This window comes from Sinocyclocheilus rhinocerous, unplaced genomic scaffold (genome assembly GCF_001515625.1).
Source record: "Sinocyclocheilus rhinocerous isolate Xijiao unplaced genomic scaffold, SAMN03320098_v1.1 scaffold2034, whole genome shotgun sequence".
Taxonomy (NCBI): domain Eukaryota; kingdom Metazoa; phylum Chordata; class Actinopteri; order Cypriniformes; family Cyprinidae; genus Sinocyclocheilus; species Sinocyclocheilus rhinocerous.
In genome coordinates, this window is record NW_015637139.1 from 68152 (window position 1) to 82560 (window position 14409).

Genomic DNA, 14409 nt, shown 5'->3' on the forward strand with positions numbered 1-14409 from the left:
CAGTACGAGTGAAGTACCAATAGGGAATGTACTCGGTTACTAACGCAACTTCGGTTCCCTGAGATGCGGGAACGAGTACTGCGTTGCTAGCCACGCTATGACGCTGCATGACTCAGTGCCGTTGCTTCATTCAAATTAACCTGAGGATCCTATGCCAGAATGCCCACTTATATAGCCAGATGGACTCGGCCATTCTGGCGGGCTCTGACAGACTTCGTGGCCATAGGCTTGTGCAGCTCTGCTACTTCGCCATTGGTTCATTTTCATTTCACTGCATGAACCAATGGAGTTGGTGCAGTTACACTGCATTATTGAAAAAGGCTTCAGTTATCAGAGAAAAAGGAGTTTTCCCCATAAGCGTTCCCGCAGTGCTCATTCCCGTATCTCAGGGAACCGAGGTTATGTTAGTGTAAGGGAAACAGGTCAATTTAGCTCAAAGGGAATCATTTAAGATTTTAAAGGGAATTTGGACCGAATCACTGTTTTACGGCTGATCACTGAGACGGCCAGCGATTCATTGAACGAGCCGTATGACATCAATTCTGCAACGGTTAGAATTTATATTAAATGCACCAGTTCAGCTAGGATCTGGAGGTGCTTGCGTTGCGTGTCCGGGGTTCCCTTTTGTTGTCGTCTGATTCGGTCTGATATCCTACATTAGTAACTGAGTACGTTTTGGGTAGCAATTGGGCGGGTTTTCTGTTGAAAACCTGGCAACCCTGATAACCTGTTTTAAATTCCAGTTGCGCAGATGGGAAACATTACACTGAGTTACAATGTGCCCAGCTATTATTAGATCTATGCTATTCTATGACATTAGCGATGTAATTTACATTAATTACTTTCATGAATTTTAATGTGAAATCATAAGAGACAGGTGAATAAAGACTGAGAGTCAATGTTCAATGTTCTGAAATTATTATTTCAAGAACTGTAAAGCAATGTTGCAATGTGTTCATTGTCAAACTCCAAAATTTGTTTATTTTTAATTCCTAAAAAAATACATTTTATTTGAAAAAGTAAATAATTTTATTTTATTGACAAACTATTTGTTTGTCTTGTGTGTATGTATGTATATATATATACACACACACACACATATATATATAATGTATATATATATATATATATACATACACATATATATAAACACATATACATAATGTGTATATATATATATATATATATTAGATAACATTTTAAGCTGTCATATGGTCGTTACAATGTGCCCCACCTATGGGGCATGTTGTCACATTTTATTTCCATGTTAACATGGTCATATCATATCTCATTTCAAAGCTACACCCGAACCTTAGCATGATGCAGTTGGTCACAAGACACACAAGAGCTAATGGCATTTCATAACCAAAGCTGACGTAATGCTTCTTCTGGTGGCAATTTTTGAATGTATGCACAGAATCTAAACTTTCCGGTGGATGGAGACATGATTGTGTCTGTTCCTCACACAAATCAATCGTTCGTTCGGCTTTGGAGGACATGGGATATTTGTACTTTTTGAATAAATCCTGACTGTGATACTATCTTTCAGATATATCCTGTGTTTTATTTTGAAAATGGTTAGGTTTGGGGGTTGGATTATGTGCTCAAAAATGTCTAAATAGCGTAATGTAATATAAATAAAATTGTTGTGGCTGCTCAAATTGAAAATCATACTCCAACATATATGTCATGATGGCAAAATTATTACCCAATATATAATTTCATCATGACAATAAAATTCCCTGCCCTTCGTGTCTGTCTATTGACGACAAAGGTTTCTTATTGAAAGCAATGGAGGTTGAGGTATGATAACGTCAGTGCAGCTGAATAATATTAATAGTAATTAATATTAATTTATTAATAATTAATATTAATTTCTCAATATTAATAGTATTTTAAACCCCAACTGAGCAAGCCTTGTTGTTTTTTAAAAAAAGGACAGAGGACACAGAAGGGGAAGGTTATATATTCATTTTTGGAGGGCTTTTATTTTGGAATTCAACGCCAGACAGTCCTGACATTGTGTGAGTGTCGAAGGATTTTGATATGGGTCAAACACAAGAAGGAAAATGAAATAAAGCCTTACAACCCTCAATGAGCAAACCTAAAGAAACACCGGCTTTAACTCCATAAGATGTTAAAGAAAATACAGTTTGAACATTGAAAAAAAAAAGGTCCAGTAAACTTTAATCTTTGCATACCTACAGATCATTACACTATGTATTAGCCAGTGCATATTTAAATCACCCTGAAAAATAGTAAAGAATCAGCACTTTAAATCATTTTTGAAAGACATACAGCAGTGATATGTATTTGTCTGAACATTCAGTAATATACATATTTGTATGGCTATATTTATACTGTGTATGGTTCATTATGTATGTGTAAGTTATTACGATTTATGTGTAACGATTAATGTAGATCCTAATCACGCTTTTACTTACACTGTTTGTATCATCTTGTTTATCTGTGTTTGCACCATGTTCCAAACAGGCCGACTGTATAATTGCTAAGGATTTTTCAGCGATTCTTTCTTCAGGTTACAATGTTAAGCCAGTAGTTGGAAACAACTGTCTTTATAAGTGAGCAGTTAAATTATTAACACAACACAATTTGTTCAAAAACATTCACACTGTGTTTCTCGAACACACAGTATGAATTGCTAATTCAGCTTCGTCTATTTTTGCTACACCGTTCCAAACAGAGTGACTGGAAATAATTATATTGCTCGTTTTTAAAAGTAATATTACAGCACGATTAGTGCTGTTAGTCTGAATAGCATGGATATACCTGCGGACTTGTATAACAACCATTCTTATATTACTTACTTATCTGTTTATATTACATAGCATATTCCATAATGCTTTAATATTCAGGGGTGAAAAAGGGGTTTTTATGCATTTATCTTTTTATTTTGACTTCTGTAATTTGACGTGTGGATCAATGGACAAAGACATCCGTCTAGCGCATGTTTACATAGAAAAAAAAAAAACAATTAAGCAGCACAGTGGAACACAAAAACACATTCTGTGTGACATGCTCTCAGCAGTGTTCTGTAAAGTACAATGTACATTTATATTTTTAATGCTTAAGAATGTGTAACATGAAAGAGTAAAGAAAAAGAGAAATGGCAGAATGCATGTGGCTTTAAGTAGTCTTTTTAACCACATGAATGAAATAACAGGGCACCTCTCCTTGCCCTGGGGTGTATTGCTTGAAGTCTCCATATACATTGTGCTCGCATTTTCCAAAGAACGATGCTCTCAAAATCTCCTTAAAACTCTCCAAACGATGGGGGTAGTATGACAGGCGGAATTTACTACAAGACAGAAAATAAAACTTTTTAAGAACATCATGCATGTAACATCATGTATAACCAATTCCTGATACACACACACACACACACACCACTTATTTCATTTAAAATAGCTACAGTTCAGTGAAAACCTCAAGTAGTGAGGTATCGAAAGAACCGTTCAGCAACCGTTTTGTGTCAAACATCTAAATAGCCATGACTCTGAGTACTTGGTGAGCAACATATTTATTGGAATTCCACAAGTAATTTACATTTATCTTAATTGCTTACTAGAAATTATTTTGCATGTACTAGGGATGCACTAATTGTTTGGCCACTTAGCACACGAAATCTGATCAGTCATCAGACAAATCATTCATACATCTTATCTTTTTATTATTATTATTATTTTAATTTTTTATTTTAAATGTATAAACAAAGCATGACATCACTGGATGGTGTATTATTGCAGATTGTGCATACTGTATTTTAGATAATATATGGATGATTGTTTTAAAAGTATAGCTAATAATAAATTGTAAGATGCCAATTTTGCAAGCGTCACTGTGCTAGTTTGCTCTTGCTCAGTACAGTTAAAGACGGAGAGGACAACTATACTGCAAATGGATATAAAAACAGACACAGACTTTTAATGGAGGGACAGAACTTTCTCAGGTTTTATTAAAAACATCTTAATTTGTGTTTTGAAGTGGAATTAAAGAGTTTTATGGGTTTGGGAAATGATGACAGAATTTAAATTTTGGGTGACCTAACCATGATGGCAACTACATTTCGTTCTGTTCATCATACAAAGTGAACATATCACTTCAGAAAACTGGTGTTGTATCGATTACTTTTACGCTATCTTTATGCCCCTATTGTTTAATTCTATGGACAAAACAGCTGAAAAATTCTTCAGATATTTAATTTCATTTAATTTCATTTGTGTAACTCAAAAGGAAATCAAACAAATTTGGAATTTCAAAAGTACCAGTCAGTATCTGTTGTGGCCATCAGCTGCTTTAAGTACTTCAGTGCATCTCATCCACATGGACTGCAACAGATTTGTTAGCTCTTGCTGTGAGAGGTTATCCTTGCACCTCCAAGTTCCCAGACATTTCTGGGAGGAGGGTGGGGACACACACACGAACAGCTGTCCTTCCTGTCTTGGATACGCCACAAGGATATGCTGTTTTCGTTCAAATCAAAGAGTAGAAAACGTTTCCTTGTGGCGCGGCTGACACAGAACAAGGTATATTCTCGGAAATTCTCCAAATTGGCGTTACGCTGACGTAGAGGAGACGATTTGTTGAATAAAGTCGTTGTTTTTGTTTTCTTTGCACAGAAAAAGTGTTCTCGTCGCTTCATTAAATTCAGATTGAACACCCTTTAATTTTGGAAACCTGTCCAATATGTAGACTACGCAATATTTGTCAGAAGCTTACATTTTGGACAAGTTCAACATGCAGAACAACAGAATAAAATGGTGACAACAAACACCATTGACAGGTAAGAATCAGCTATATGAGCTCACATGTGGCATTATTTAAATGCTTCAGCATGACAACATAACACTAAGTTGTTAGAAATGTGTTATAGGTGACGTGATGAACACCATTACGCAATGGAATAAAAAAACCTGCTGAATCATTTTTTGAAACCAGTCCATGGAAGCGAATGAACCTGTTCGCAGAAATTAAGCAAGCTTCCAATCAATATTACCTCAGAAATTTAAAAGAGGGTCTTACAGAGTCGATTCCCCTTGATGGAATCAAATCCCAGCCCTACCGTCACATATTGCTAGTCCTGAGGGGCTATTCACACAGAATGCATTTTTGCCTTGACTTTTTGAGTTGAACTCTAAAATTAAACATCTACATTTTGCCTAAGAAATATTTAGCATTTTTCTTATTTTATATTATTACTGAACATATACAGTAAGATAAGTTTAGGACACGTTTGTACAATATTTGGCTTCATATTTCATGCACCTTTTCTGCCAATTATGACATTTATACCATGTTGACCACTTTGTGGTGCACTTGGTATATACCATTCTTTAACCAGATGGTTAATAAAGAGAAGGTTACATGAATCATGTTGAGAGATCAGAGACAGAGAGAGAGAGAGAGAGAGAGAGAATTTGAATTTTAACAAAACTTTAATACAAGTAGAAAGTCACAGTACAATCAAAACCATAATTTACATGAAGACAAAAGACCAATCACATAAATGTAAAAATCACGTCAGCTTCGAATAAACAACACAAAGCACCGTTACAGCACCAAATACTTTCAAAGGTGTCAAGATCGTCCATATGTTTATAATAATTAAAATGGTTCAATCGCTAAAGAATAGAGCATGCCAGATAGTGAGCACCCCTGCCGAACACCTCTATAAACTTTAAAAGGAGCACATAAACCACCATTGATCTTAAGAATGCTCTCAACGCCACTATAAAGAACTCTGATATAATCAATAAACTTTTGGCAAAAACCAAAAGACTCTAAAACTTTCCAAAGGTAACAATGCTCCACGAGGTCAAAGGCTTTCTCCTGGTCTAAAGAAATTAAACCACAGTCCAGATTAAGCATCTTGGAGACCTCAAAAACATCACGAACTAAAGACACATTATCAAAACTCGATCTGCCGGGAACACAGTAGGTTTGATCAGGATGGATGACACAATTCATCACCCCTGCTAACCGATTAGCCAATACTTTGGAGAGCAGTTTGTAGTCGCTACAGAGCAGTGATACGGGTCGCCAACACTTGATGTCAGTAAGGTCACCTTTTTTGGGCAAGAGGGTTAAAACTGCTCTGCGGCAGCTCAGAGGCAGCCGGCCTTCAGCCAGGCTTTCGTTCAATACCTCCAGCAAGTCCTCTTTCAGTTCAGCCCAGAATGACTTATACAAGTCAACTGGCAGACCGTCGATCCCCGGGGCCTTACCAGACTCCATTCCTTGGAGGGCCTTATACAGCTCCCCCTCGCTCAAAGCACCTGAGATTTCAGCATTTGCTTTCTCTGACATCTGAGGCAAGTCGACAAAAAAATCACTTTCACCCTCATATCCTGCTCCCAGCTCATTTTTATACAAGTTTTCATAGAAAAAAACTGCTCTCTTACGTATTTCTGCAGGGTCCGTCATTAATCTACCACACTCAGAGCGCAAGGCATGAAAGGCCCTACTCTGGCCATTCTTCTTCTCCAAGTTAAAAAAAAACCTGGAAGGAGCATCCATCTGGTTCACACTCTGGAACCGCGATCTGACCAGAGCCCCCTGCGTTTTAAAACCCAGCAAAAAACATAGCAAAACTACACACACACCCATTACATGCATTGTCATAATATTAAGCTTTCTCACTACCTTCATTAACATCACCAGACGAGAGTCTTTTCACTATCTTTTTTAATCGATATATCTCCTTGTTTGTAAACAAACCTTCTGACATGAAAAGCCTAGTTTTGTCAACAAACTGTTTTGTGTCGGGAAAATACTCGATTACACGCACCCCTCTTTGGTTTTTTGTAGCCCTGAGAAAGAGTTTAATATCTTCAGCTTCATAACTGCCGGTAGAAAAGTCACTCTGAGACAAACTTACACTAGAATCAGAGGACTCACTACCGCTTTCCATTTCATCGTCACTATAGACAACCTCCACATCTGCTTTCTTTGATTTAACAGCTTGTAAATCGCCAGCCTTTTTCCTCTTTGTTGGCACTTTAAATTGGCTCTGTTCTGTCTCCATTTCAACGCCATCCCAAAGCAAATCGGACTGCGAGACATTAACCGCTCCATCGCCTCTTTGCATATCTATCTCCATAACGGATTTAGAAATCGGAGTATCAGCATTGATAGCAGCTGAAGTGCTTTTCTCACCCACGCTCTCGGGGTTAATTACCTGCGCTGTTACCTTCTCACTCGCAGACAGACTCGAGTCATCCACAAGTTCAGATTTATAAAGGTCAGAATAAAAATCTACAGCACAGTTACGTATATCAGCAGGCTCAGTGAATTCTTGTCCTGTAGCTGATCATAAAGAATGAATAATTTTACTCTGACCTTTTTTCATTTCCAAATTAAAAAAAAATTTCGAAGGAGCATCACTACCACCATCATCTTTCTTGACTTGTTTAATAGCCTTTCCAAAGCTTTTTTTCTTTCTTTTAACCAGGATTTTAAAGACAGATTCTACTTCCTCAAAATCACCATTGTCTTCAACATCCATTTCATCAGTGTCTGCCACCGCCACACAAGCGTTTTCAGAATGTTCAGACTGCTCATCGGACATCAGAAGAGTATAATTTTTACTAGACTTAGTAACAATCTCTGTTTTATCAGATTCAATCTCTGCAGCTACAACTGCAATCGGCTCGTGTTCAGCAGCTTCTACTGCAGACGTACTGGCAGTCTCCGCGTCACCCGCGATCCCAGCCGGAGAAAGAGCAGAAACTACTTGTTCTGAGTTTGTGCTCGTACCTGCACTGTCCTTTTTATTAGGACAATCACGAACAAGATGCCCGATTTTACCGCAATTAAAACATTTAATTGTAGTGTCAGATGTTGCAAACACTGTGTAATCGAAACCATCAATTTTGAACTTGAAAATCAAATCGATCTCATCAGTTCCATTTTTCAGCACCATGAAAACGTGTCTTCTAAACGAGACTAGATGTTTTACCAATGGTGACTTGCACCCAAGAGGGATTTTTTTGATAGGGGAAACCAGTTTTCCATAACGAGATAATTCTTGTATCAATACTTCGTCTTTGATAAACGGAGGTACGTTGGACAGTATAACCTTTTTAGACGGGCTACTCAAAGGCAAAACAGGCACGAGTGAACCATTCAACACTACGCCGTTTTGTACAGCGTCATTTGCCTTTTCAACTGTTTTAATAAAAAAAGAACAACGGCACTGTTCATCCGCGACAATACTTCATCTTTGATAAACGGAGGTACGTTGGACAGTATAACTTTTTTAGACGGGCTACTCAAAGGCAAAACAGGCACGAGTGAACCATTCAACACTACGCCGTTTTGTACAGCGTCATTTGCCTTTTCAACTGTTTTTTAAAAAAGAACAACTGTACTGTTCATCCGCGATGCAGAAACAATATTATCATGTCCCACAATCTCTCCCACCGCTAAACAACACTGTTCCACATTGATTTTAGACTCCACCTTCACTCCATGGCGGCGGGTTAAATTATCAAAACTCATTGTGTTTTGGTTCATCATGCTTCCCAGCATAACGCTGGTTGCAGACGCAAAACACCCCTAAATGCTAAACAGCCAAACAATTCAACACATAAAAGACAAACACACACAAAAAAGATAGAAGATAGAAAAGTTTTAAGCACACAGCTACACACGCACTCACCCTCACCACACTCCGTTCACTCCCAGCATGCACTTCGACAGAGAGAGAGAGAGAGGTATATTTGCCATATTACCAAGCTACTTAATGTTAAAAAATGAAATGAAAAAGTTCTATTCAAGCGTTGATTTAATTGAACAGGCCACTAGGACAGTAAAGGGAACCTTCTACTGACTGAAAACACCAGAAGAAAATCCAGGGTCCCTGCTCACCTTCATGAAGGCACAGGCCTTCTGCAGGTAGGCATGAGAACTGCAGATGTGGCCAAAGCAATAAACTTCAACGTATGTAATACTTCCTCAAAATCACCATTGTCTTCAACATCCATTTCATCAGTGTCTGCCACCGCCACACAAGCGTTTTCAGAATGTTCAGACTGCTCATCGGACATCAGAAGAGTATAATTTTTACTAGACTTAGTAACAATCTCTGTTTTATCAGATTCAATCTCTGCAGCTACAACTGCAATCGGCTCGTGTTCAGCAGCTTCTACTGCAGACGTACTGGCAGTCTCCGCGTCACCCGCGATCCCAGCCGGAGAAAGAGCAGAAACTACTTGTTCTGAGTTTGTGCTCGTACCTGCACTGTCCTTTTTATTAATGTTAAAAAATGAAATGAAAAAGTTCTATTCAAGCGTTGATTTAATTGAACAGGCCACTAGGACAGTAAAGGGAACCTTCTACTGACTGAAAACACCAGAAGAAAATCCAGGGTCCCTGCTCACCTTCATGAAGGCACAGGCCTTCTGCAGGTAGGCATGAGAACTGCAGATGTGGCCAAAGCAATAAACTTCAACGTATGTAATGTAAGATGCCTAAGACAGTGATACAGGGAGACAGGAAGGACAGTTGATCTTTCTTGCAGTGGCAAACCACGTGTACCCACATGTCCCCACAGAAATGTCCAGTAACTTATAAGTGCCTTGGTTGAAGAGTGGGGTAGCATCTTAAAGCAAGAACCAACAAATCTGGTGCAGTTCATGAGGATGAGATGCACTGTAGTCTAGTGGTCACACCAAATACTGACTGCTACTTTTGTTACTGACCCCCCAATTGTCATTGAAAATGTAAATCTTCTTTACATTTTACTGCACACACACACACACACACACACACACACACACACACACTGGGGTTCAAACATCCCAAGTGTGCATTATAGACAAACGGCCCTCAGAGGGTTAAAATGAGTGTGGGTTGTCACCATTCTCAGCCCAGATAAATTAGCATCTCTAATTATTCAAGTATTCAGAGAGAGAGAGAGAGAGAGAGAGAGAGAGAAAAAATTAACACTTTAGTACAGGGACCAATTCTCACTATTAACTAGTTGCTTATTAGCATGCCTATTCTTAACATATTGGCTGTTTATTATTTCTTATAAAGCACATATTCTGCATGACCATATTCTACATCCCTAATCCTACCCAATACTTAAACTTAACAACTTCCTTATTAACTATTAATAAGCAGCTAATTAGGATTTTATTGAGGCAAAATGTTTGTTAATAGCGAGAATCAGACCTTTAAATAAATAAATAAATATATATATATATAAATATCTTCTGTTCACCAAGCCTGCATGTATTTGACTGGTAGTGTATGTATAGATGATAGATAGACAGATAGATAGATAGATAGATAGATAGATAAATAGATTCACATTTTTGTAATTATATCCATGTTCTAATTAGTAATCTATAGAGTAATCTATAATTACACAGATCACAACCACTCAAAAACTGACCCCACCAAAAGCTCAGGTCACAGTACCTTGTATCAGGTGGAGTCTGAACATCCTCTGGTTGAGGCAGTTCCAGAGTGTAGTCCAGTGTGATCATGTGAGGCTTGCTATTTACCCACAGTACTGAGGTGGAGATGTCCTGTTTCAGGTCACTCTGAAAAACAAGCACTGATTTTTTTCCATATTTCATCAGAATTACTGGACTTTCACATAAGCCTTTTAGTTTAACAGCCTTAAAATTAAACACCATTTTTTCATCACACAGAACAGACAGCTAGCAAATATTCACAGAATTGTTTGTTTGCATGTTGATTTAAATTTTTAACACTGTTTCTCAGAAATTGCATTACTGCACCTTTAATTCCTGTCATGTTTAGGCAGGTAATGCTGAAAAAATATTTATGAGAATTTGTCTCTTTTTTCACAGTTTTGCAGCTAAGCCCTGATGTAAAAAAATAATAAACCAAGTGGATGCATGATTTCAGACAAAAGCCAAGCACAATTATAGTCTATAGGCTATTCTTAAAACAAAATGGAGTGAACTGTGGTCCCAAGTACAAAGTTGGATTCTTAAAGGCCCCATGAAAACAAAACGTAAGTGTTTTTGATATGAATATGTTAGTCTTAAGGATATCTATAAGCTAATGTGCTCCAAAACATTAACAAAATTTGCATTTAGAAGATATAAGAATTCAAAACTTAGTCACTTTTGCCAATATGGATAAATGATTTTGAAGTTTTCACTAATGTATACTGTATGTTATATATTGCAAATGGCACATATTGCACTATATAGAGGATAGGGGGTGATTCAAAGAGTTTAAACATGCTTTCCAATGGGGTGAATGACGTCATGCAAACCTCCACAGCATGCACAGTGTGCTCTGGTCCAGAGACACGATCACAGAGTGGATCATATGCACGAGTCAGCACGGACAACAAAATGTATCCAGCCCATTTGAATTCTAGACAGAATGCTGTATTTTAAAGTGCAATGAAGGAATCAAACGTCGCAAATGGTTAGACATCTTCTGCATTATAAACAGCAATGATGAGGAAAAGAGATAACACCGGTGCCATGCACCAGGATTTTCAAACTGTATTACTGAAAAGTATCACTGTTTTTTCCTAATAGTAGTTCTAAGGCCCTGTTTACACCTGGTATTAAGATGCGTTTTGGCCAATCGGATCACAAATAGACATCCCGTTAACACCTGTTGTTTAATCAGTCTCTTTTGGCCACTTCTGAACATTTTCCTGATTTCGTTGAAGGGAGTGCCTATGGGCGGGTGAATGTATGGCTTTTTCTGATCTTTCAATCTAATATTGCGAAAAATACGATTTACGTGATCTACTTGATATTTACATTTGAATGTGAAAGGAGACAACTGAATATGTTTCTGCAAAACTATGCCGAACGCTGTGGGTTTGTGTTAGAATCAGGACTGGTAAGAAAACATTTTACATTTTTCGCCTTCAAACCAAATTTACACTTTCAGTAGGCAGTAGTTCAAATTCAGTAGTTTCAATTCTGCGGGCACGCTTCATGTCCCATAATGTTTAAGAATTAGATCAGTTGGCAAGAGAGGAGGCAGTCTTTAGTGGCTGTTCGAACGCATTTGATCACAACCTGTTCAAATGCGTTTTCGACTTATTTCTGGAAATGATCAAAAGTAGACAAGCTCAAAACCTTTCAGACCCCCTTTACATCTTTCTTTAGCGTTGTCCACTTGTGATCAAATCGACAAAAACGCATCTTAATAGCAGGTGTAAACATGGCCTAAAGGGGTAATCTATTAAACTTCTTATTTTATAAAACTGTGGCTGTGTCATAAATTAAACACTATTGGCTATTTTTTTTAAAAAGGGGAAGACTCACACGATATGTCTCGCCCTAACTTCCCGTTTCATTGAAAATTAGGTCAGCACACCTCAGTGGGTCTTTAACTACCTTATAGAAAATATTCTTTCCTTGGGGTGCTTGGCCAGTCTCAAGAATGTAATCATAGTTACGGTGGTCAATGATTAGGATCCCTCCAGGTTTCACCATGCTGGCTATGTTTTGTAAGGCAAGCTTCTGATCACTCTGGTCTCCTGTGAAATATGAGAAAGTAGTTAAATAGATAAATCCGTAAAAATATGAAACATATTTTGGTTTGGTATTCTTACCTTTGAAGTCTGGTAAATGAGCAAATGAATTGCCTAGACAGATTACTGCATCAAACCCATCTCCAGGTTTTTTAACATCTTCTGGTAATGTTAGCCAGTTGGCCTCCTCAATTACTGAAATAAAAAGACCAGGGGCCTCATTTATAAAATGTTGTGTATAAACCGTCCTAAATTTGTTCTATTCTATAAGGTTTTGTAACTTATACTGTAACAGGAACTGTTGCAGTTTAAAACATATTATGAATTGTGAACATATTCTGTATATTATGTTCTTGTGCATTTTGTGTAGTAATGTAAATTATGAGAATACTGTGCATTACATGTATACTAAAAAATTCTCTCATCTTTTACTCACCCTCATGCTGTCCCAAATGCATATTACTTTCTTTCGACTGGACAGGTAAACACAAATTAAGATTTTTAGCCAAATAATCCATCTCTGTGAGTCCTAAAGATGCTTTAAAAACCACACACAGCTACTGTGACAGTAATCCATCTGACCTTAATGGTTGAATCAGTATATTTTGAAGTGAAACAACAGATAAGAAAAACACTAATAATTTAAACTTTTGACTATTAACAATCACTTCCGATCAACTGTCATACGTGCATGGGTTACAATTCACTTGTGTTATGTGGATTCTCAGAGATGGATTATTTTCTTAAAAATCTTTGTGTTTATGTCAAGAAAGAAAGTCATATACATCTGGAATGGCATGAAGGTGAGTAAATTAGAGAATTTTCATTTTTTGGGGTGGAATATTCCTGTAAAGACTGATATTGCACTCCATTACATAACATACTCATTCACTGTTTTGTAACTTATACTGTAACAGGAACTGTTGAAAGGATCATTGCAGTTTAAAACATATTATGAATTGTGAACATATTCTGTATATTATGTTCTTGTGCATTTTGTGTAGTAATGTAAATTATGAGAATACTGTGCATTACATGTATACTATGCAGTTAGTGTTTCGTGGATTCTGGTCTTTCCTGTCACAACATAATTGCATCCAAGACTTTCACTTTGATACTTCTGTATATGCTATAGTGACAATAAAGAATGTACATTTATTTGAACTAATTCATATTTTCATTTACATTCATTAAAACTGGTTTATAAAAGTCACACTTGAAAGAGTTGATGATTGTTAAAATGTATTTCCAACTTTAAACGTTAGATACGTTAGATGACTAAATAAAATAACTAAACAAAATTATCAGCATGATAAAAACAATTGGCTGCAAGAACAGCAAGAACATGGAATATGTAATAAAATGAGCTTGATTGCCTGGTTGGAGAGAGACTTTCTTGACGTCTGAATATATCACACATATATGATAGTATTTCAAATGTAACCGCACAACCTAATTAGACCCTACAATGCAAAAGAATCATGAGCAATAAACAAATATCCTACAAGAACATTGGACATTATACAATATTTCCAGTATTATATACAGTACTTTAATAATTAAACCTCAATATGACCTTCTTTTTCTCTCGCGTTTGATTCCTAGCGCTCCTAAAAGCTTATGTAGTAGCAACAGATAAATACAGATTGAATTCAAAAACAAAACTCCTAACTTTATATCACTAAAATGAAATTGGAAGCCGCTAACAGACGCTCACATCCACACTGGCAAGGCAACACTGTCACTGACGTCTTCACTTCCAGGTCAAGAAGCTGTCAATCAAAAACTCTAGCTAAAACTGCTAGCCCCGCCCCCACGAGAGATTTGTGTCAGAATGGCATTCATTTTAATTGGCACAAACGTAATCCCATACATGTGCTAAGTGAGTGAACATCAAATATCAC

The 14409-nt window shown here is 37.2% G+C and overlaps 1 protein-coding gene across 1 annotated transcript in view; it reads right to left on the reverse strand.

Annotated features, from left to right (window-relative positions):
- Window positions 1–1966: 1966 nt before the first annotated feature.
- LOC107748599 (glycine N-methyltransferase-like) overlaps window positions 1967–14409 on the reverse strand; it is a 44005-nt gene continuing 31562 nt past the window's right edge. Inside the window, exons 3-6 of the mRNA XM_016563477.1 lie at window positions 12587–12700; window positions 12369–12511; window positions 10447–10571; window positions 1967–3319 (exon numbers count right to left, since the gene is read on the reverse strand). Coding sequence (XP_016418963.1) covers window positions 3148–3319; window positions 10447–10571; window positions 12369–12511; window positions 12587–12700 — 554 coding nt within the window. The 3' untranslated portion in view covers window positions 1967–3147. The remainder of the gene's footprint in view (window positions 3320–10446; window positions 10572–12368; window positions 12512–12586; window positions 12701–14409) is intronic.